This window comes from Pongo abelii, chromosome 4 (genome assembly GCF_028885655.2).
Source record: "Pongo abelii isolate AG06213 chromosome 4, NHGRI_mPonAbe1-v2.0_pri, whole genome shotgun sequence".
NCBI classification, from domain to species: Eukaryota; Metazoa; Chordata; class Mammalia; order Primates; family Hominidae; genus Pongo; species Pongo abelii.
In genome coordinates, this window is record NC_071989.2 from 1,419,573 (window position 1) to 1,442,862 (window position 23,290).

A 23,290-nucleotide genomic window follows, 5' to 3' on the forward strand; every position below is an offset into this window, starting at 1 on the left:
TAGCCTAGGCTGATGCAGTTATCACTGGACTCCCAACATGTCAGAAGTAGGGTCCCATACTTAGCCCCAGGTACCATTCCTGGGAAAGGGACTAGCCAGCCCCCTGGAGGCAGGTTGATCACACTGGACTCTTCCATCATTGAGGGGAATATCTCCTGGTTTCAGTTTCCCTTATTCCAGATATGGATATGTCTTTGCTGTCAGTGTTTCTGCCAGCACCATCTGTGGGCTTGATGAATGGCTTATTCACTATTGCCCACCTCCTATGGCATTGTTAAGGAATTTGCTTTACAGCAAAGGCAGCATGGGAACAGGTACACGCTTGGAATCCCTACGTTTCCCATCACCCAGAGGTGGCGAGTCTGATTAAGCATGAGGATGACTTCTTGAAGCTTCAGGTGTGCTGCCCATGGGGAGGCAGTGCCCTAGAACATTGGACTGCCATCCTGATGGGTGACATAGTGCCTTGAACTGTGGACCAAGACATGGCACCATTTCATAGCCAGAATAATGTCTGTTATGTCAATGGGTGGAATTAGGACTGGCCCTGCTCACCACCACATCCAACACTTACCGCAGGATGGCTGGTGCTGCTGTTCAGAAGATCCTTCACCTCCTTTGAGGGGCTCCGTTGCAGGACTGTACATCTCTGGCTGTTGAATTCAGCTGTGGCCACATGGCTTACTGTAGCCAATGAACCAGGAGTGGCCTGCTGTATTTTGCATCTGTGCAGAAGATTTAGCATCTAGGCAGGCTTGCTTGTCACCTCTCTCTTCCCAAAGCCATCTGACTGGCCGAGTCCCAGGAGGGGCTGCTGTGCTGGGCTGGATGCAGATGGTGACATGGAGTAGAGCTGCAGCTGACCTGCCTGGGAGAGATGGACGAGGACCACATCTATTTAGCTTACCCCTACATCTTATTGGTTTACATTTGTTACTGCAGCATCAGTGATCCCAGGTGGGCTGATAAATCCATTCACATATTTTTGCTTTTCTCATCTGTGACGTTGGGCTCTTTTGCTTTCAAGGTCCTAGCTCCCAAGACTGGAATGCTCTCACCTGGGACCTCAGTGATCCATCTGCTGCACTGAAAGTTCAGACGGTCATCAGCTATTTGGGGCTGCTCATGCCCCTTAGCTAATAGTTCAAGAAAAGCATGCTGTCTCGGTGGGGATGGCTAACCCCAATGAAAGGGCTATCTTGGAGCTCAGTGGATTCTCTAGGTACTTCTCAGTGCTTTCACGACTAATATTGTGACTAATAAAGGCAAGACAACAACTGCATCAGACACACTGGAATGAAAATGAGTCCTCTCACTGAGTAAAGAACCCTGACCATCCAAAGTACTGCTTAGGGTCAAGAAAACGTGGAATGGGTAGTGGAAGAAGGAAAGTATAGCTGCTGATCACAGCCTCACAGCTAGCCACAGCATGAGGACAGGACCGGGCATGCAGGCTGTCCTCTTTGCTTGGTGTGTGTGTGTGAGCACGTGTGTGTGCATACAAATGTGTGTGCATTAGTGTGTGTGCATGCATGTGAATGTGTCTATGAAGATGTGTGCCTGTGAATGTGCTCATGAGCATGTGTGAGCCTCAGCATGAGTGCATGTGAGCATGTGTGTATGATTGAGCATGCGTGGATGTGAACATGTGTTGTGCATGTGTGTGTGCACGTGAGCCTGGGAGCACGCATGCCATTTGTTAATTGATTACTCTTTTTTCCACTTCTCAGCATCCCCACTATTTTACACAGGGAATATTAGTGGTGGTAGATGGTGAACTTTGAAACTTAGTTTTTCATGTCAGAGAATGTCCAGATGGGTTTGTGGCTGTACCAGAGAAACTAAGGTACCATTAGTGGCGAGGAAGACTCATGGGTCTTTACTGTTTCTGGGGAAGGTAAAAGCACCTGTGTTGGGTGGTGTGAGTACAGCACTGTGTCGGAAGACGTCCGAGTGTGTGGCTTACTTGTGGACATACAGCAGCTATGGGTGGGCAGTGCTGGTCCTTCACTACCCCGTTTGCCCTCAGCCCCACTTCACACATTCCCGAGCTCTGCTTAGTGGCCCAGGGGGCCTCTCCTCCCAGCCAGATTCTGGTTAGGATCAGCACACGGCAGCAGCAGCGGCTGGCCGGGAAGACAAGCCCATTCTGTCTGCCGTGGTTCTGATGGAGTCTCCGGCACAGCAGGTGCAGCTGTGTCAACTCTTGCGTGAACACCGGGGGTGGGTTTGCTTTTCCTGAGGGTCCCACCTTCATTTCTCCTGGCTCCAACGCCGAGTGGAGAACTGAACATACAGAAGCAGAGGCATGTTCGATGACAAACACGTGTGCTGCAAACCACACGAGTTACCCTGCTGTGCACCTCCCCATGTGCACCCGCCAGGCATGGCCACCCTGCCCACAGCCTGCACCTGGAGCCAGACACTCCTCCTCCTTGGTCTCACACCAGCCGCGTCTTAGCAGCAGCTGCCCCATCCAGTGCTGATGTGAGATGTGCAGATCTAGTTTTTGTTTTAACCCCTGCTTTACTTTAAAACTTGGACATATTCAATTTCAACGGCAGTATTCTTTATTAAAAATGGCAAATGCATACAAGCATGAAGAAGTAAAAATTGCTGTTGCTTGAAATAATATCATTTTGGTGCATTCTCTCTCACTGAGTGAGGTCAGACTGCACAGCTCACTGGTAGCCCATGTCTGAGACTTACCTCCCTGAACAACATAACGATTCATTTTTCACCCTCAGTATCCCCCATAATTGTACACAGGGAAATGAGTGGTGGTGGATGGTGAACTTTGAAACTTGGTTTTACAAAGTATTAAAAAGGAGCAAGGCCTGCAGATTGGCCATTTGCAGGCTTTTCTCCTTAAGTTTTCTTCCATCCTTGATGCTGGTGGAGACACAATCTTGACTCTTCACATGCAGTTTTGGGGAGTGTAACGGGTGAGCTCGGTCTCTTACCTCTAGTTCCAAACCTTTTACTGACTCAGTAGGACTAAATGCCGGATCCATTTTTCTCTTTGCTTGACAAAACATGCTTAAGGTGCATGTGCTTAAAATTGAGAAATTACATAAGTCAAGCCACCAGGCAGGCAGACAGCCATCCATGTTTCAACTCTGTAAAATGTCTGCTACCGTCCGCAAAATACCAGAACACTCCAGAGCGTCCCTTTGCCACCAAGACGGCTTTTTCTACAGAATTTCAATTCTTGTGTTTTCCAAACATGCTAGAACCACACTAAGAAAATCTCATTTGGATTGGCTCTCCTCTCACAATGCCTGTTGTTGTCTTTCTAATAAAGAACCACACAAAACAACATCACTCCCAAGTATAGAAGACTTTATGTTTTATTTATTCCATTGAAAATCCCAAGTTCCTTCATGGCAACCCTCCCTCTGCCCTCACACCCCAGCAGGTCCCTGCAGGCCAGGGCCCATGCCCCACCTGCCCACGGGTCTGGCTCCCAGGCCACCAGGGGCCCGTTGCGTCCCGTCTCATACACAAGGGATTTAACTCAATGCTATGTACATTCACAGTTCTGAATACCCGCCAACTCTAAGTCACCACAAAGAGAAAAGAGAATCAGGAGGAACAAACATCCATTCAAAGTCTGTTTGTCAGAGATTTTTTTTCTGAAAATGCACAGTGGCATTTCATTCAAAAAACCCTTCATCTGCAGACCTGCAGAAGGGAGACGGCCTGGGTCCCTTCCCTCGGAATATCTTAGTTTATTTACCTCCTTCATTGGCCATTTGCAGGCTCTTCTCCTTGAAAAATGAATCTTTATGCATTCTGCAATTATAAAATCAATGACTGTTAGCTACCAAAGGCTGCACTAGGATTTCTTCTGTGTCCAACATGCCAAGGGCCCTGAAATTGACTTCGGTTGACTCCAGCCCTGTCTGTCCTGCTGGCAGTGTCCATGCTAGAAACAAGTCGAGGTGATTGATTGAAACGGAGCTGAAGGTTGTTTGTTTTTAAATGTCTGTCAGTAGAGAAATGTGTATCACGAATCTCTGAGGAAGTTAGTAAACATTTTTTCCTGTACTTACTGGCCTTGGTGGTCACTTTCTGTAGAGATGCCCCAAATATAAAAATCAATTCATTTCAGAAATCAAAAAAAATTTCCAAACAAACCCGGAGCCTTTGCTTTAGGAAGTAAACCCAAGTCTGTGATGATTATTGTGCTTGAAGGATGGGTTTCTAATTATGTCATAAAAAATGATGAAATAAGGTGATGTCATAGGGACTTCAGGTGACACCAAAATACCCCCATCCAGGGCCTGGAAGCCCCTCTGCCTTTGACTCTAAGATGGGGCAGGACCCCCCGCTCTCAGTGGAATGTACCCGCGACCCTGGCACTGGGAGGCAGTGCTGCAGAGAGAAGGGGTGTCCGCACGGCTGTCACCAGACATCCTCGTCACCCTCCACACTGCACGGCCCAGCATCTCCTTCCACAAGCAAAAGACTGCGGCTCCTCTCTCTGCAGGAAGGTCAGCCACACTCAGGTGGCTGCGTCACGCCAGTCACCATGGAAACCAGGGCTGAGAGGAAGATGCAGCCGCTTCCAGCAGGGACCTGGCCTGAGAGCAAGGGAGGAGCGGCACAGCGGCGGCTGCCTTGAGCTTCCAGCTTGGGCCCTGCTCATTTGAACAATATCCAACCTCAGATTGGAGTTTAGGCTACAGTGAAGTGGATTACGTTATGCCAAAACAGAAACATCAAACTGCCAACGTTTATAAAAAAAAGAGGGGACTGGAAAAGGATTAAGAAAAGCAGAAAAAGTGTTTTGGGGCTAGGTCCTTGAGTTCACACCTCCCCAGGGGACCCAACGGAAGGAGAGGGATTACCTGCTGGAGAGAGACCTGATGGAAATTTAAGTCAAAGCCCAAACAGCCTCAGATTCTATATTAAAAAAAAAGGCCTATAAATAAATATCCTTTGACTCTAAAAGGAAAAATGAAGTAGAAAAACAATTTTCATTTTTTAAAAAATGCTGCATGTTTCCTGAAGTACCTAAATGGAGTTTATAAAATACTCATGAGCTCCAGCACACAGGTAGAAACACTGAAAAATCAGGCGACAGCTCTGCCAGGCTGTGGATCCACAGAGGCAGACAGAGGTTTCGTGCCAGTGACACGAAAGCGCACGCTCCATGTGGCAGGCGTGTGCTGAGTGTGCACGGAGGCCCGCCGGATGCACGCTGCCGCTGGAAGAGGCTGTGACAGAGACTCGAAACCAGGACCCCGTGGGAGAACACGGGGCGGCACCGGTGCTCCCCGCCCAGCAGGGAACCTGACCCCACGGGGTCCAGGCCAGGCGGGGGATCCACGTGCGCGCCCTCTGATTCTCGCACAGTAAGCGTCGGTTCTGCAACAGACTTCACAAAGGAACAAGATACAAACAGCCCCCGAGGCCCCTGGAACTCGGGCTGAAGACAGTGCCTGTACAGCAGGAGTGAGGAGCGGAGCCCAGAGGTCACTCGCAAAGAGGCTCATGGTGGTGATGGCCACGCGGGAGGGGCCGCGTCTCTCCGCAACCCTCGGTCCTAATCCAGCTTCTTGCGAACAGGCTTCCGCCCAGCGTCTGAGTTTTCCGGGCTGAAATCGGCACAGAAGCCGTTTGGGATCGGCGCAGGTGGGGTCTCTGCACAGCTTTCGAAATGTGTCTGATCTGGGTACAGGTATTCCTCTGCGAAGTCAGGGTACATTTCTGCAAACCTGTGGAAGTCAGCTGGAAAGACAAAGGCACCTGTGGTTATGGAATGGGGATGAGCAAATGTCTAGGATTTGGAGGCTCTTTTCCCAGGGCCCTGGTGGGTGTCCACCTCACGCCCTTCGGGGACGGTTGGTTAGACTCGTCTGTGAAACGGATGCTCTCGGGGTGGAGAGAGGAACTTGCGCTTACTTTCTTTGCAGTGCACGAAGTCACCCTGACAACCGGGGCAGCCTGGGTGTCCTCCTAGCTACTCCTGCTTTTGGGAAACCCTACAGAAAGCTTCTGGTTTTGAATTCGATAGATATATCCTGGGGACTTAGCACTTCTGTAACCACAGGAGCTGGCTCAGGGACAAGACCAAGTGTCTGGGCAGTGATCTGGAGCTCTGAGGGGGTGCCCTCGTCCACACCGGGGGACCTGGCAGGCAGCGGGCCGTCCTCACAGAGCCTCGGACTGCACTTCCTGGCCGCTGTGCCTGGCTCTCATATGAGCGCCCTCCTCTCCTACTGATGGCACCGTGGAGGCTTCTGGCGGGGCTGGAAAGATGGTGCAGGGGGCTGGTCATGCCAGGCAGCTCCAGAAACACTCAGAACCTGGGCCACCCGGCGAGAAATCCAGGGATGGTTGTTACTGGAAATTGTCTGCAGCTGGTCGGTGCCCACTACAAACATCAAAGAGCCCGAACACACCCAGGAGCATTGCGCACTTTCAAAATGGAAACAAGCCTGCGCATGCGCACACGCAAACACACGCACACACGGTACCAAACACATGTGCACACACGCACAAAACAAGCACAAGGTAACCACACATGCGCGCGCACACACACACAAAAGCGCACGCACACACACGGTAAACACACATGCACGCACACACGGTAACCAAACACACAATGTGCACACACACACACAAAACAAGCACACACACGGTAACCACACATGCACGCGCACACACAAGTGTGCGCACACGGTAAACACACATGCGTGTACACACACACAAAAAACAAGCGCGCACACACACAAAACAAGCGCACGCACACACATGTAACTAAACACATGCACACACACAAAACAAGCAGATACACACACGGTAACTACACACATGCACGCACACACATACAAAACAAGCGCAGGCACACACACACGGTAACTAAACACGTGCGTGCACACACACACAAAACAAGCACACGCACACACACACACAGCAATACACACATGTGCACGCACCCAAACAAAACAAGCGCATGCACACACATGCACGGTAACTAAACACACATGCATGCACACACACACAAAACAAGCACATGCACACACGGTAACTAAACACACATGCACATACACAAACACAAGCACATACACAAACACAAGCACACACAGTAACTAAACACATGCATGCACACACACTAAAAAAGCACAGGCACACACACAGTAACTAAACACACGTGCACACACAAAACAAGCTCTCACACACGGTAACTAAACACACATGCGTGCTCACACACAAACAAGCGCACGCACACAGTAACTAAACACACATGCGCACACACACACACAAGCGCACGCACACACACGCACGGTAACTAAACACATGCGCGCACACACACACAAAAGCACAAGAGCAGACACAGTAACTAAACACACATGGGCTTTCAAAATGGAAACAAGCGTGCACATGCGCGCACACACACAACACGCATGCTTTCAATACTGAAGCAAGCATGCACATGTGTACACAAACGTGCACACACGGTAACTAAACACATGCACACTTTCAATACTAAAGCACGCACATGAATGCACACACACGTATGCACACGCACGGTAACTAAACACACGTGCACTTTCAGTACTGAAACAAGCGCACACATGCGCACGCGCACACACACGGTAACTAAACACACATACGTGCTTTCACTACTGAAACAAGTGCGCACATCCGCACTCCCGCCTCTGGCTCCCACGCAGACGCTGTGCACGCAGCTCTCTCGCATGTCTTCTCATTTGCTCTAAGCCCACACTTCCAGGTGGGGATTGCGGCATCCACCGGGATGAGCCAGGCTGGGGCCTGCAGCCCTGGGAGCCTCGGGTGGATGCAGCGTGGCTCATTCACACTGCAGGGGAAGAAGGCTCCCCAGGCTCGAGTTTGCGGATTTTGCACAGCAATTTAAAAATATCAACCGCCATTACCGACAGCTTGTGCTCTGGAAACAGCCGTGTTACCAGTCACCTCATCAGATGTCCACAGACAGGTGAGTTTTCTCCGGAGGAAGTCGCCCTGGGCGGCACGGGGGTCTGCAGCGCTCGCCTCCTCGTCTCTCCCGACAGACCCCTCCCAGGAGAGGGGGGATGTGAGCCACACCCCCGCTGGCAGTGACAAAGCCCACAGCCAGTGGCCTCGAGGGCTGGGTGCGGGTATCCCCCACCTCCAGGCACCTGGATCCCAGCCTGAGGCCATGGAAGGCTCAGAGCTTCGGAACTGGGCTTGGAGTTTGGTTGCATAAATCGCCAAAACAAATCAGATTGGAAAGCTTCCTACGAACCCTGCCAGGTCTCCAGAACCTCCCTTCTCAGGGGTTTCTTTGTTACACAGGGCAGCCTGGTGAATGGAGGCATGGCGGGTACTCCACTCCCGTCCTGGGCTCCCACGGAGACTCGCCCCACACTCTGCCCAGCCCCCGCCCAAGGGTCGCGAGCACGACCCCACTCCTGCCGGCTCACCGAATGTGATCCTCCCCTTCTCCTCTTGGTCAATGGCTCGGAACAGGTCGGTCACGCTGAGCTCCGCCACCCCCAGGGCCGTCTTGAGGATGCAGGACAGGTCCCCTTCGCCGACGCTGCCGTCCTCCTGTGCTCCATACATCTGCAAGGCAAACTGGGTGTCACCTTGCGGCCTCCTGCCCTGCCCACCAGGCTCCGCTGTCCAGGGACACCCCAGCGGCCCTGCCCCGCTTCCTCAGAGCTGCTGGGCACCTGCAGGGCCGGCGGCTGGACACGGGGGACTCCAGCTTCCATGTGGAGCCATGCGGCAGGGCCCTGTGCCTCGGATCTGGCCCCTCCAGGTGCCTCGGATCTGGCCCCTCCAAGTGCCTCGTGGACACACAGCAGATGCTTCTCGGACAAGGACTCAGACACTGCCCATCCCACCCGTGATAGCTCAGCAAACCAACCAGAACCTGTGGCTGCCACTGGGAGGCCGCAGAAGGGACCTGCCTGGGCCACGGGCGAGAGCGGCGCAAGCTTGGGCTGCAGAGTCCCCCCACAGCCCTCTGTCTGCCTGAGTGCAGGCTACAGCAGACGTGTTCACAAGCATCAGTAATAACATTAAAGAGCCCTGATGGTTAGAAATCGACAGGGCAGATCAGGAGCAGAAATGAGAAGGACCCAGGAGGGCCCCAGTGGGGAGCGGGAACCAGGACGCCTCCTCTCTTCCTCCTGCTCCAGCTGTGGGGGCGGCGGCGCCGGCCCTCTCTGTGCAGGGACCAGGGCCGACGCACCTGCCGCCCGCTCCCCACAACGCCACGGCGCTCCCCTCCCTGGCTTCCCACGGACTCTGTGACCTGCGGATCCCCCAGACCCCTTGAGCACGGCCTGCCCGTCCCTTTGTCCCTCCGCCTCCTCGGAAACACTTCGGCTCCCGGTGGGGTGCAGGCTCCTGCCCCAGCCCTTGAGGCTCCAGCCTGGCGCACGGGCTCTGTGGCAGCACTTTCCTCCCGTGTCCTTCCGCTCCAACCCCTGGGCTCCCTCAGATGCGCCAGCTCTTCTACCTGGTTCTTCCCCGAGTCCTCTACCTGGGGCTGCACCATCCCCCGCCGCCCTCTCTCTGCCTGGGGCCCGTGGTTCCTGGGGCTCCCAGGAGTCCCCTTCTCCGGCTCCAGGGCGCTGTGATCTGCTGAGCATTCGCTCCACCCTCCCAGAAGTGGGCTGCCTGTGAGGGGCGTTACCCTCTTCAGGGAGGGGCTGCGCCTTCACCTCGCCCGGCTCCTCCTTGTGGCACTCAGGGATCGCCCGGCTCCTCCTTGTGGCACTCAGGGAAGAAACGCTGACGCCTCGTCTTCCGGCCTGGCACGCTGTCCCAGGGTTCACACCCTCTTCCCGGGGCTCTGTCGCTACCCCAGGGACCGGGTCTGCCGCAGGCTCTGGGGACCCCATCCTCACCCTCGACTCTCCCTCCCCTGGGCCTCATCCCACAGCGCTGGTGCACGCGGCCACCCTGTCTTCTGTGGTCTACGTTTCTCTCCTGCTTTTAGATTTGCTGAATCAAACATCTGCAGACGAAATCCACGTTGGTGCTGCTGGAGCCTCAGAACAGGCCGGGTGAAACCCCCAGGGCCACGGCCTCCAGCTCCTCGGCCGACCTGGATCCCACTCAGCCCCCAGAGAGCGGTGCCTCCTGCCCCCTAGTGGTTGCAAGGCTGCTCCAGAGGGGACGACCTGACATCTGTGTCCGTTTGGACATGAGAACTGCAGATGCAGACTTTCATCCTCGGAGCCTGTGTAGATGCTGCACGGGAAACGCAGAGAGGTAGGACGGAGGCTACCATGGACAACAGACTTCAGTTCTCACTGTCCACTCTCTGAGCCGCTGGAAGTTTTAGCAGGACCACATCTTAAGGTTTTACACAGTAATAATAATGAAAAAACAAAAACAAGGGGCCCCAAGGCGTATGAAGCACGTCTGTGCGTTGCGCATCTGGAAAGTCTTGAGCACCGGCGTGTGCCTCTGGGGTCTTCGGTGCTAGGAGTTCTGTGTCCACGGTCAGCATGCTGGCGCAGTCGCCACGCTCTCTCACACGAGACTGCTCCGTGGAAGCCCTTCCGGCTACATGCAGCCCCCCTCAAAATGTGCCAGGCTCCCAGGGCAGCAGAAAAGCACAGTGGCCATGACTTCAGGAAATGATGACACCATGGAAGGTATAGGCTACAGAAAGGGACATGAGGAGGCGGCCCACAAGAAGGTGGGAGGAAGGCAGGGCATGTACCGTCAGGGCGGAGCTGCTGAGGGTGGAGGTGAGGCAGGACCCTAGCGTCACCACAGGGATGCAGCCACATCAGCGGGCCTGGAAGCCTGTGAGAAGTGATCACCCATCCTGCCCCTAGGTGGTCACTGTAGGGCAGCCTGGGCCTCACCCATCGCCTGGTACACCTGAGAAAGACCTCCCAGTGGCACGTACCCCGCCCCGAGCAGGGACTCGGTGCACACTGTCCTCCCCAGCGGGCATCCTCAACCCTACCACAGCCAGTTACCCTGCCCACCTGCAGGTGGGGCCTCTGCAGGAGGACGGTCGGGCTCCACAGCCCATTGTTTATGTTGAGAAACAAGGCAAGTGCCACCCCCACCGCTGCTGTCATTCGTTCCAGATTATACTTGGTGGCTTTAGAGCAGCGGCTGGTGGGGCCAGCAGAACGGGGGGCGGTGGCTCATACCTGTAATCCCAGCACTTTGGGATGCTGAGGTGGGCGGATCACTCGAGGCCAGGAGTTTGAGACCAGCCCGGCCAACATGGTGAAACCCTGTCTCTTCTAAAATTACAAAAATTAGCCGGGTGCCGTGGCATGAGCCTGTAATCCCAGTTACTTGGGAGGCTGAGGCACAAGAATCACTTGAACCTGGGAGGCAGAGGTTGGTTGCAGTGAGCCAAGATCGCATCACTGCACTCCAGCCTGGACAACAGAGCGAGACTCCGTCTCAAAAAAAAAAAAAAAAAAAAAACAGGGCACAGTGAAAGCAGGGCCAGTGGGGGCTGTGAGGCCACAGGGCCTGGCTCAGATCAGGGGCCCTAGGAGGCAGGCTGCCCAGGCCTGGAGGGGCGGGGGAGGTCAGGCTTTCTTACACAGGGCTGCCAAATGTTGACGTCATCCAGTTCATCCTGCCTGGGGAGACCCCCACAAGCCACCTTTCCATGCCTGGGGAGACCCCCACAAGCCACCATTCCCCAGTGTTGCTATGGAGAGGGTGTGCTGGCGTCAGAAGCGAGAGAAGGGAGTTCTTGGAGCAGTGACAGACAAGCAGCTTCCTGACTCACACATCAGGCCCTCGAGAGTCTGGCTAATGTGAGTCACACCCTGTGAGAAGCCTTGGTAAAATTGCGCCTCTGTACAGGCAAAGCCGGCCCAGCTCTATCCCAGATGAAATCCACATTGGTGCTGCTGGAGCCTCAGAATAGGCCAGGCCAAACCCTCAGGGTTACTTGGCCTCCCACCCTCCAGGCCTGACCCAGACCCCACTCAGCCCCCAGGGAGCAGCGACTCCCTGAGGTGAGGCAAGTCCTGAGGGCTTCCCAGGAGTCTGCAGCTGGGCTGGGACCCCAGACTCCCCCAGTGGTGAATGACTGGGCTCTGACATGTTGTAGCCCCTGGAGTTAGCTGAGGCGGGCAGCTCCTAAGCCATGCCTTCTTCACCAGTCCACAGTCTGAGGAGGAGAGAGGACAAGGCGTGTGGCCCCATCTTAGGTGCCCTGTAATGTGTGATGGTGTGTGACACCACCAGCCCCACCCAGGTGCCCCAGGACCCAGGAAGAACCTCAGCCATGCTTTCTGATGAGTGTGGATCGCTAATTCCAGGAAGAAATAAATCTGGGAGTTTTCTGGGCGTTTTACAAACAACAGCTAGCATAAAAAGCTTATGTAAAAATAGCAGTTGGGCAAATGATCAATTAACGGATATTATAAGGAACTAGAAAAATGAACAATGGTGCTGACGTGACTGCACCGCCCTATCCCCCAGTCAAACCCATGTGAACTCTGCACTCACCTTGAAAGCCAGCTGGATGGTGTCCAGGGTCCGGGCCGGCCGGCAGACGACAGACAGGGCAACCACGCACTCTCGCAGGTCCACCTCGCCGCTGCCGCTCTGTGGGGAGAGACGCTCTCAGCCACAGCTCAGCCGCTGCCTTCGGCACTGGAGAAACGCCAGGGTTTCCCACGGGTGCTGGTGTTAATTAAGGGCCAGTCCCGCTCTCACTCGGGAACGTCTGCCCACATGAAAAGGGAATCTTGGAAGGACATTCCACGAAGTGGGTTCTCCAAGGTCACTGTGCTGTGTACACTTCTTGGGGCCATTACAGTGACTTCCCAAAGTTCACAAGGCTGCCACAGGAAGCACCTCAGCAAAGCACACACGATGCAATGCCTGCCACCTGCCGAGACGTGCATTTGAGAAAACCGCCCAAGCACCAAGGCTGCTTCTGGGCTCTAGGAATTTAGTCTGTTTACAGCAACCCATTCATCCTGCAGAAAGAAGGTGAACCCGGAGCTGTGATGTGGAGCTAAACACGCAGCCCGGGCCAGCTGTGGAAGCCAGTCAGCCCCGCGCTGACCATTCTCAGTAACTCCTCACACCCAGAGTCTCCAGGGACATGCTGATGTGAGTGAGCAGGGTGGTGAGAGGCACAGGTGGGTGCTGACAGGGTCTGCACTTCTGATGATGATGGGGACGGTCTGCACGTGGCTGCAGGGTGTGCCCAGGCCACAGGAAAGAACCTCCCAGGTCAGGGCGGGAGGAGGTGAGGAGCACCCTGGACAGGGGGAGGACTCTCTGGTCAGAGAGCAGGAGATGAAGGGCAACCAGGAGTGCAGGGAGGACTCCCTGGTCAGAGAGCAGGAGGAGGTTCCAGGAGGAGGGCAGCAGGAACATCCAGGGGTAGAGGGAGGACTCCCAGGTTGGAGAAAACAAGAGAAGGTGGGGAGCACAAAGGATAGGAGGAGGACACTGGCCAGAGAGCAAGTGAGAAGCACTCAGGACAGGGGGAGGACTCCAGAGAGCAGGAGATGAGGAGCACCCAGAGGCAAACGAAGGACTCCCTGGTTGGAGAGAGCAAGAGAAGATGAGGAGCACCCAGGATAGGGGAAGGATTTTGGCCAAAGAGCAGGCGGTGAGGAGCACCCAGGACAGGGGGAGGACTCTCGCCAGACAGCAGGAGATGAGGAGCACTCAGGAGCAGAGAGAGGACTCTAGTCAGAGAGCAGGAGGACGTGAGGAGCACCTGGGGCAGAGGGAGGATGCTCTGGTTAGAGAGCAGGAGGAGATGAAGTGAGGAGCACTCGGGGCAAAAGGAGGACTCCCTGATCAGAGAACAGGAGGTAATGAGCACCCAGGATGGGGGAGGACTCTGGCCAGAGAGCAGGTGAGGAGCACTCAAGGGCAGAGGGAGGACTCTGGTCAGAGCAGGAGGAGGCGAGGTGAGGAGTACCCAGGGGCAGAGGGAGGACTCCCTGGTCAGAGGGCCGGGGGTGAGGAGCACCCAGGAGCAGAGGGAGGACTTTGACCAGTAGTTGCCCCTCTATGCTTGTGTCAACCACAGGCCGCAGGTGCTAGGGGTGAGACGCATACAGGTCCCTGAGGGTCTTCTGAGGGAACTGATAGCTTTCTTTGTGCTACGCCACACCCCTTGCAAGGCATGGGGTACCGGGACTGGGGCTTGGGTATCTGGCAGGTGGAAATGACTACAAATCCCTGGCTCTGGGAAGGCCTCAGGCTGGGAGTCTGAGGTCCTGGGTGTAAATGGAGAATATTCCTATCTCATAAGATCATGTGCATTTGAAATTGCAGAAAATAAAAACTTAACCGCACAGTGTAGTAAGTTACCTTGGAATGCTGCCTGTGAAACCAGTATTCACCATTTCGTGTTTCAATTCCAACACTGTGGTAAAGCACCTGAGTGCAAACGCAGCCCCAGCTGTGGCACAGACACCAGGCGGGACTTGCATCCGAGACGCTGTTTGCAGCTGCCCCGTAGCAGAAGGCCCGTGGCTCGGGGCCCCTTATGGACACCAGGCGGGACTCACATCTGAGACGCTGTTTGCAGCTGCCCCGTAGCAGAGGGCCCGTGGCTGGGGGCCCCTCTGGTGCGTGTGGGAGAATGCCCTGAGCCACGCACTGTGATCCTTGGTTCACACTCTGCATACTCGCGGGGCGGCCTCCTTCCCCTGTCCTGGGTGCTCCTCATCTTCTCTTGCTCTCTCCAACCAGGGAGTCCTTCCTTTGCCTCTGGGTGCTCCTCACCTCCTGCTCTCTGGCCAGAGTCCTCCCGCTGTCCTGAGTGCTCCTCACCTGCTCTCTGGCCAGAGAGGCCTCCTGCCTGCCCGGGTTCTACCCAGGGCCGCACTGCAGCTGCTCCGTGTCAGTGCAAAGCATATATGGCACTGTCACATGGGACATCTCACGCTGTCATGGGACAGTCATGGCTGAAGGAGCCCTCTACACACACCCTGCCGTGTCACCAGCTCCTCCAGGACCACAGCGTAAGTGTCCACGCTGTGACACTGACACCCAGAAAAGACCAGGATTGGCCGACCTGTGGCTCGCCGCGGCAGCCTGTCCCGCCCCTGCATACCGCCTCGCACCTTCCTAAAACCCGGAGGCTGCCCGCATGTTCAGGGCCACCTGGCGTGACCGTGGATGCCTCATCAATTACGACGAGGACCTGGGGATGACATGCGGAGGGCAGAGGGGAGTGGGCGGCTGCACCAGGAGGAAGCTCTCCCACACCCACAGGCTGGCGGGGAGCCTCTAAGCTGATCATAGAGGACGGGCGTGTTATTAGAAACTCTGACGCTGCAAAGAGCAGCTCTGGTGAGCAGGGGCCCTGCAGGGGGTCCCTTGGAGACCCCAGGCTGGGTGTCACCGTTTGATATTGTTAGACTCCGTAATCAGACTAAAAAACCCCAAACCACAGGCACATTTATCAGTAAAGGGTAATTTAAACGTCAAATGTGTACATGTATTTAAAAGCATGGGAGAAAATACCTCAAAATGATAGGGAGGGTAGTGACGGGTGGTTTTCCTTCTCTGCTTTCAAATTCGTGTGAAAATATATTTATACTAGAATGAGAACAATTTATGCTTCAAAAAGCAGGAGGTTTTGCCGACACCCCGCTCCACAGGCGACAGCCCCTACCTCATCGAACAGTGAAAACATGTCTTCCAGCAAGTCAGAAACGGGGATTTCCAGGGAGGCGGCAAACTCCGCAATCCCTATCTTCTCTCCTCCATTCATCCTGGCTCTTTCTGAGTATCTGTCCAGATCTTTTTCAAGCTTTTCTGGTTTTAACCTAGACAAAAAAAGAGGGAAAGCTTTCTTTTTCAATAAAACGGCGGCATGCTAACACTAGATTTACTTCTAAGATTCATCAAAATATTAAAATTGATAGAAGTAGCAGCAAGTTAGTTTTCAAGAAAAGGCATTCTCCTAATTGGAAGGTGCGAGATGTGTTCTGTCCAAGTGTCAAGCCAGGTGCCTGTGCCCCTGAGACCCGTTCCCTTCCCCAGGGCGGGTCTGGCAGGACATAGGGTGGCCCTCCTGGGGCGCCATCCACACAGACAGCTGATGCCAGCATTAAGGGATTGAAAGACACTATGTGGGCTGAAGCTGATGTTGGAAAAAAGCCGGAATAAATATCATTAATAATTATCTCCTCAGTTCCCCACCCTGCAACCCCAGGCAGCCCCCGCCGGGCCTTGGCATCACGGGTTCTAGCTAATGCTCAAGGAAGAAGAACCAGGTACTCACCCGAGGCCCCGCACGAGCCTGGCAAATTCTAAAAGGCAAGTGTCAGCAGGGAGACGGAGCTGTCCTTCTGCCAGGGCCAGCTGGCAGTCCTCGAACGTGTAGTCAGTCACGGAGACACCCAAGGCCCTACAAGGAGGGCAGCCCCCCCGTCAGCCCAGCCTCGTGGCAGCCAGTTCCCACCGCCCCACCGGAATAACCGCCGATGGCTCAGGGGAAAGGAGGGCTGAGGAGAGGCAGTGAGACAGGGGAAGGGCCAGTTGGTGGGGCAGTTACTCATTCATCGATCAGCTTCACCTCTCATCCGGGTGCTCTGAAACAGTGACGGCAGCCACACCAAAGGTCACTGACACAGAGAACCGTGAAAAAGTTTGAAACAGCGTGAGAATCACCAACATGTGACGTGGAGACACGAAGTGAGCTCATGGTATGAGAATTACCAAAATGTGACCCAGAGACGCCAAAGTGAGCTCACGATGCTGGAAAATGGTGCTAATAGGCTTGCTCAACACAGGGTTGCCACAAACGTGAAGCAACTGTTTGTGAAGCACAGTAACATGAAGCAGAGTGAGGTGGGCTGTGCCCTCACTCCCAGAGCTGCCCCGAACGTGCCGTGTGTGCTCAGGTGATGAGAAATCGGTGCCTCTCCAGTCCTATTTGAGAGCCGCTGAAGTTCCCCTTGGCAAACTTAGGCATCATCATTTGGAACAGGAGAGTCTCAGGCTATCCACAGGAAAGGACAAGGCCCAACTGAGGGGCTGCCCGTGAAGCTCACAGCAGTCCTGGCCCCGCCACGTGTGACTCCAGGTGAGTCAGGGACCAGGAGCCCTGGCTGGGAGAACCACCCACCTCCGCCAGCCATATCTGGGGCCATCCCCGGCCTCTCCTGATGGCCCGTCCTGGGTGGCACCTCTCTCCAGGCCAGCACTGCACATGTGTCATTCAACTCAGAACCCCTAATGACACAGAGGCTAGCCCCATCCCAGATGAAAACCAAAGTCGGGGAAGGATGTGTGCGCTCTGCCACCCTGGGGTGCCACCGCCCTCACAGCAGGCAGGGGAAGAGAACATGCTTCCAACACTGCCTCCTAGGACCCGCTACGGGACTGGGAAACCAGCCAGGAGGAGGCGCCGCCAGGGTCCCTTTGCTCATGATCAACTCCACTCCCCGAGTGGGGCTGCACAGGCCCCGCCCAGGCCCAGGAGTCCGAGGCTGCTTCTCCCTCCCATGTTCCTTGGTGGGGGGTTTTGCTGACAGTGGCAGACCCTCCAATGGCCCTGATGTGATGAAACACAGCTCCCGGTAATTTGGAGTGGGGTTTTAAGAGAATTCTGAATTACTATAATGGAAATGGCAGCACTCTTGTACCCAAAAAAGGTACAAGTTCCTCGGAGTCCGTTTGAAATGGAGGGTTCTAAAATAATCAGTGAGGCCCACAAGCAATCTCTCCTTGAGCTCTGTAAAATCTGTTCTTTTCCTCCCAAGTCCCCAAAAGTTGCCAGTATTGGCAGCAGTCCGGAGCACAGGTGCTGGGCTTGGAGGTGGGAATGCATTCCCCCGGCTCGGCGCCTACTCAGCTTTTTGTATTGTTCAGAGCTGCCTGTGGTGGGGGTTGAGTGGAGCTTTGCGGGACAGAGACTGCCGGGCCCATTTCTACCCTCGGACACATGCTCTGGGAGGAAGAGGACGGGAACGTGAGGGAACGGGCCGCCCAGCTGAATCTTCAGGGTGTCAGCAGAGTGTGAACAAAGTGTCTTGGAGGTCAGAGCCAGGTACACTCTGACGGGCCTGGCCGTGGCTGTGTTCCCCTCTGGGCTCTCTGGAGAGGCGAGTTCCCAGCCATGCCCCGACCTGCTGCAGCAGGAGCCTGGGGGTGGGGCCAGCGGACCGAGGCTGATGTGGCTGCCCGGCCGTGGCTGTGTTCCCCCTGGGCTCTCTGGAGAGGCGAGTTCCCAGCCATGCCCCGACCTGCTGCAGCAGGAGCCTGGGGGTGGGGCCGGCGAACCGAGGCTGATGTGGCTTCCGGGTGGCTCCTGCAGCTCAGGTCTGGCAGCCGCCCGGTGGAGGGGAGGCTCTAGCTCCACTGGACAGAGCTTTGGAGGAGGAAGCACTAGGGAGGCATCCAGGTGGGGGTAAATCCAGGTGGGAGGACCTGGTTGCAAGGAGAAGTGTGGGGGGAATGGCACCCTGAGGGATGGAAGGTGCTGAGGGAGGGAGATGGGGAGGGCGTGTGAGCTGACGACACTGAGGGAGGGAGAGTGGGAGGGCGTGTGAGCCGACAGCACTGCTGGCCATGCAAGCGGGGGACCTGGGACGATGGGAAGCGAGGACATTCCCTGTCTTCCTAACTGCATGATGAGAATTGTGTAAATAGCACAAGTCACCTTACAAGATTAAATGTGCAACCACCACTCCACCCTGCCGGATAGAGTAAGGGCACTGGTAAGTATCACACAGGCAGATGAGCAAAGGCAGGTGTGGAGGCCGCCGCACAGATGTGAAGTTGGCCCAGGCCAGCGCCCCGTTGGATCATTTAGGGCACAGGGAACATAGGGCCTGGGGTGACCAACGGCTACAGGCAGGTCTGGAAGAACCAGTCATGCATCTTCCAAATGTCAAAGAGGGTGAAATGCCATCAGAGGGAAACAAAGGACGCACAGCACAAGGCCAAGCACACTTCACCAACATGCATGGAGCTGGTTCCTGCACACTTCACCAACATGCATGGAGCTGGTTCCTGCACTTTTGCACGAATGCCTTTTCCTAACGCTGTTGCCTATTTTAAATATACAGAGAGCAGCACTCTGGGAGACGCCCCTGACTCGGCCATGGGGAAAGGAGCTGCTCACTTACTCGGCCATGACTCGCCGCACGTTGCTGGCATACAGCGCGGGGTTCCTCTTCTCCTCCTCGGAAGGGCTGTACACAGGAAGGAACTGAGCACACAGAGAAGCTGCATTAGTATCACAAGACGCTGACCTCAGCAACACCACCATAACGACAACTGGGAGGCTGACAAAATTAAGATCTGTCAAAGCAACGCCCGTTAGAACTGTCTTCAAAGTTGTCATGTGCACACGTGCACACACACACCCCATGACGCATGAACTGCACACATGTGCACCTGAACACTCACCCTCATCAGTGCTCCCTACATCAGAACATCCGGCTCCCTGATCTCACAGAGGGGCTTATGCCCATTTCTCATGGAATCAGTTTTGTAATGGGGATAATGCAGCACGTTATTCCTACATTTGGAAGAGATTATTGGCAGCGTTTTGCCACCTCTTGCATTTTGAAATTAAAATTGTCCAGTGAACTTGTCCGTGCCTGAGTGACACTTATACAGCATTTTAAATGAATATGACCCACATTGCACGCCATGCAGCAAAGGGCAGAAGACCACCCTGGATGTCCTTTTCTCTAATACGGAATATTTCAGAATACATGAACATCCTGAAACCCCAATTCTCACTGTTATTTCTAAAACTTCCGTAAACTGCCATGGCGCCTCGCATCAACATTTGCATCTTGTATGAACAACGTCAGTAAGGACAGAGCAGTTTTGCAAAGCCATCCACTTTCTTTTCAACTCTTAAAATTAGAAACCAGGCCTGTAACACAGCCATTCAACACCAGGGAGCCCTCAGGAGCTCAAGCTCAGTCCCTGTGTTCTGTGCTCAAGGCCTGGCCTGCACCCTCCCGGCCACTGCCCATCCAGCCACATAATCCTGCTGGGTGGGGGGACTGCCGCCCTCAGGCCCGGGCCAAGGCCCTTCAGCCCAATCCTCTGTATGAGAGCGGCTTATCCTCTATGGAAGTGAACAGCCGGGCTGAAAGCCGGGCTTATTGGTATATTTCGTAGCGCTCTGCAATATTTATTGGAAGGCAGCAAATTGTTTTATTAAATATTTAAGTTGCATGTGACTCATCTTTTATTTCCAGATGCAAGAAGTGCATATTAATTCCCCTTTTAAACAAAAAAAGAACTACTCCTCATCGACTTAGATAAAATTGTGCAGGCTACACAGAGGTGACTATTTTAGCTCAAGGTCTTGACTCTGGAGACCTGGGTCAGGCTGAGAAGGGGGATCTTTGACTATGTATTAAACAGAGCATGGTGCTATGACAAACTCAGCAGTATTAAATATGTAAAGTAAAACTAAGAGCCAAACAAATAATTATTTGCATGTGGGCCAGCTTCATATGCCCTTAAGCTACAATACCCATAATAACGAATGGTAGGTTTAAAAAATCCTTTCCAGCTGGCTGTGGTAGTTCAAGCCTGTGATCCCCGCACTTTAAGAGGCCGAGGCAGGAGGACTGCTTGAGCCCAGGAGTTTGAGACCAGCCTAGGCAACAAAGTGAGACCCGTCTCTACAAAAATTAGCTAGGCATGGTGGTGTGTGCCTGTGGTCCAATTACGTGGGAGGCTGAGTTAGGGAGATCACTTGGGCCCAGGAGGTCGAGGCTGCAGTGAGCCCATCGCTACACTCCAGCCTGGGCAACAGAGCAAGACAAGACGCTGTCTCAGAAAAACAAAAAACAAAAACCCAAATCTTACCCAAGTGGTTCAGACTCTTACAAGAAACATAAAGTCATTGATGTAAAGTAACCAGAGGCCCCTCTAGGGCGCCCTGAGAAATGGCAAGCTGAGAAAGCAAGACAGATGACATGTCACATTGTACAAGGCTTATCTGGGCATCCTGGTGTAACCCTGTGTCTGCATCAACCACTGTGAAGAGCACTGTGTAACTAACTATATCCATACGAACCTCGATTTCCACTTGGTTGTGAAACTGACACAGCGTGAGCCACAGGATTTCCAGCCTTAAAAACAGATTGCACAATGTTGAGCAGATTTATAACACTGGTTAACAAGTAAATTACTCCCAATTCTGGAGCAAAACCTCCAGATGCGCCCTCCAGAGGGCGCTACCGGGCAGCCAACGTTCCCGTGGAGGGGGTGCTGTACCCACCCAGCCCGAACCCCAGTGTGACGTACAGCCGTGGGTGGAAATGCTGCTTTTCTGATTCAACACCTGCTTATGTCTTTGGTTCGTCTAGCAAGACACCATTTCCTGCTTGTTCTCCAGCTCAGGAGACCTCGTACAGCCCACACCTGTCCCTCCACACCTGTCCCTCCTCGCTGTCCCCAGGCAGCACAGGCCCTAATTCATGCCACCCCTCCAGCCTGGATCCAGAGTTCCCAACTTCAGAACCAGGATCGCCATGACTTTGCCGCAGGAGTTGACATGGGAGACATTCGGAGCTGCTCCCAGGGCCACACTCACGTCCCCTGACAGACAGCCCACTGCCCCATTCCCGTTTTTGCCGTCACGCCAGCCCCAGCCCTAGGCCCCAGGGACCCCAGAACCCCTATACCCCCCAGAGCCCCTTCCCAGCTCTGCTCCCAGCTGGGAGCCTCCACACGCCAGCCTGGGAAGCGCTGACCTCAGCACCTTCACCTGAACGCACCAGCGGACCCACGTCCTCCCAAACGCCTGGGATGGAGCTGCTCTCTCTCGGACTTTCCCACTCCCTCTGCCCTCCCGATGTCGGCTCAGACATCAGCACCCAGGAGGCCCTGACAAGCCTGTGGCCCCGGGCTTCTCCCCTGGGGCTCGTTCCCGTTTCCGTGGGCTTGTTCATCGTTGCATAACTGACCCTCGGTGTCTGTGCCGGGGGGACAGGGACACTGACTCACAGCAAGGGCTGGCCTCCCACCCAGCACTACTCAGTCTCTGTGCCTATGCAGACGGGGTCCCCCCAGACACCCCTAAATCTCCACTTTCCTTACCAGGGGACATCAGGTGGACGATGGTAATTACTGAGCTGGCAAACTCGAGAGCGGAATGCAAGACTCACAGTTCCCTTCCTGCTGGTACTGAAGACGTGCAACTTAAGACCCCAGAATCCAGGAGTGTCAGGCCTGGGCCACGTCTGTACGTTTAGTTTTCACAATGGGCTGAACCTAACGGCTGTCCCACACCTGCTTTCACAACTGCAAAAGTAACTAGCGTGCACAGCAGACCCCAAGCGGCCCCTACGTGTTCATGGAACAACAGGACAAAGAGGACGACACGGCGTTCAACTTACGCTCCAGGTCCTTGCCACGTCCATGTGATGGTGTCCTGGAGAGGAAGAGGCAGGGTCAGCCAGCATGGGGCCTGCACCCAGCACCTGCGTGTGCCGGCCTCTCCCTGCACCTCCCACCCCACAGAGGCGCTGCAGCCAGGGGGAGAGGAGGAGGGTGCTAGAGCTCCAGCTTCCCAGAGCCCCTGAGGATCCAGGACTCGGACCAGCCGCCCGACCTGAGGTCCCCAGAGCCTCTAAGGACCCAGAGAACCACCTCCTTACAGGTCCCCAGAGTTCCCCCAAGATCCCCAGAGTCCCTGAGGACTCAGAGCCCCCTCTTATAGGTTCCCAGAGCCCCTAGGACCTGGGAAAAGGGTCCTCCCTCCCTCCATACTCTCCTCTTTCCTCACAGGTCTGGGGACACCAATTCCAGTGTGCACCCGGGACCCCGGCCCTCTCCCGCCCAGCACTCTCTCCAAGTGCTCTGAGTGTTCCCCCCACCACTATGCATGTGCAGGGCCCCCTGACCCTGGGCGCTCTGCAAGTCCCATCTTCAGCCTCAGCACCGCCGGGCAGGGACCACACAGCAGGGGCCGTGACGGCAGAGGCCCGGACACCGTCACCCTGGGGTAGACCTTCTGCTCCCCGACGGCTAAGCTAGTGCTTCTTGGTGCATCCAGTAATAGTGTGTTGCTTTAAACACACTGATGAAACAATCTTAAAAGTGGAAAATCTAGATGACTGCACAGATCAGGGTCTGTGGAAACAATCTTAAAAGTGGAAAATCAGATGACCGCACAGATCGGAGTCTGTTGTCCTCGGGTTGACTTTTTTGCCCACAGGAGTTGCACTGGGGCATGGTTTCTGCAGCGGAGGCAGGAAGGGGCCCTTGGCCAGGAGCCTGGCTGACAAATGCCCACCTCAGTAAGAAGGACGAGGCCTGTCAGTCGTGTAACTACTGGCCCTGACTCCATGTTATTACCTGA

General features: G+C 54.8%; 1 protein-coding gene and 1 long non-coding RNA gene across 2 annotated transcripts in view; one reads left to right on the forward strand and one right to left on the reverse strand.

The window, feature by feature from the left end:
* Nucleotides 1-3,325: 3,325 nt before the first annotated feature.
* Nucleotides 3,326-23,290, reverse strand: part of LPCAT1 (lysophosphatidylcholine acyltransferase 1) — a 63,730-nt gene continuing 43,765 nt past the window's right edge. Inside the window, exons 7-14 of the mRNA XM_002815391.4 lie at nucleotides 22,326-22,360; nucleotides 21,002-21,056; nucleotides 19,080-19,162; nucleotides 16,229-16,354; nucleotides 15,617-15,770; nucleotides 12,472-12,570; nucleotides 8,439-8,580; nucleotides 3,326-5,736 (exon numbers count right to left, since the gene is read on the reverse strand). Of these exons, the coding sequence (XP_002815437.1) occupies nucleotides 5,552-5,736; nucleotides 8,439-8,580; nucleotides 12,472-12,570; nucleotides 15,617-15,770; nucleotides 16,229-16,354; nucleotides 19,080-19,162; nucleotides 21,002-21,056; nucleotides 22,326-22,360 (879 nt within the window). The 3' untranslated portion in view covers nucleotides 3,326-5,551. The remainder of the gene's footprint in view (nucleotides 5,737-8,438; nucleotides 8,581-12,471; nucleotides 12,571-15,616; nucleotides 15,771-16,228; nucleotides 16,355-19,079; nucleotides 19,163-21,001; nucleotides 21,057-22,325; nucleotides 22,361-23,290) is intronic.
* LOC134761372 (uncharacterized) lies at nucleotides 5,734-8,573 on the forward strand. The gene is made up of 2 exons (XR_010139898.1): nucleotides 5,734-7,969; nucleotides 8,311-8,573. It is a non-coding gene; the product is annotated as an uncharacterized LOC134761372 (long non-coding RNA).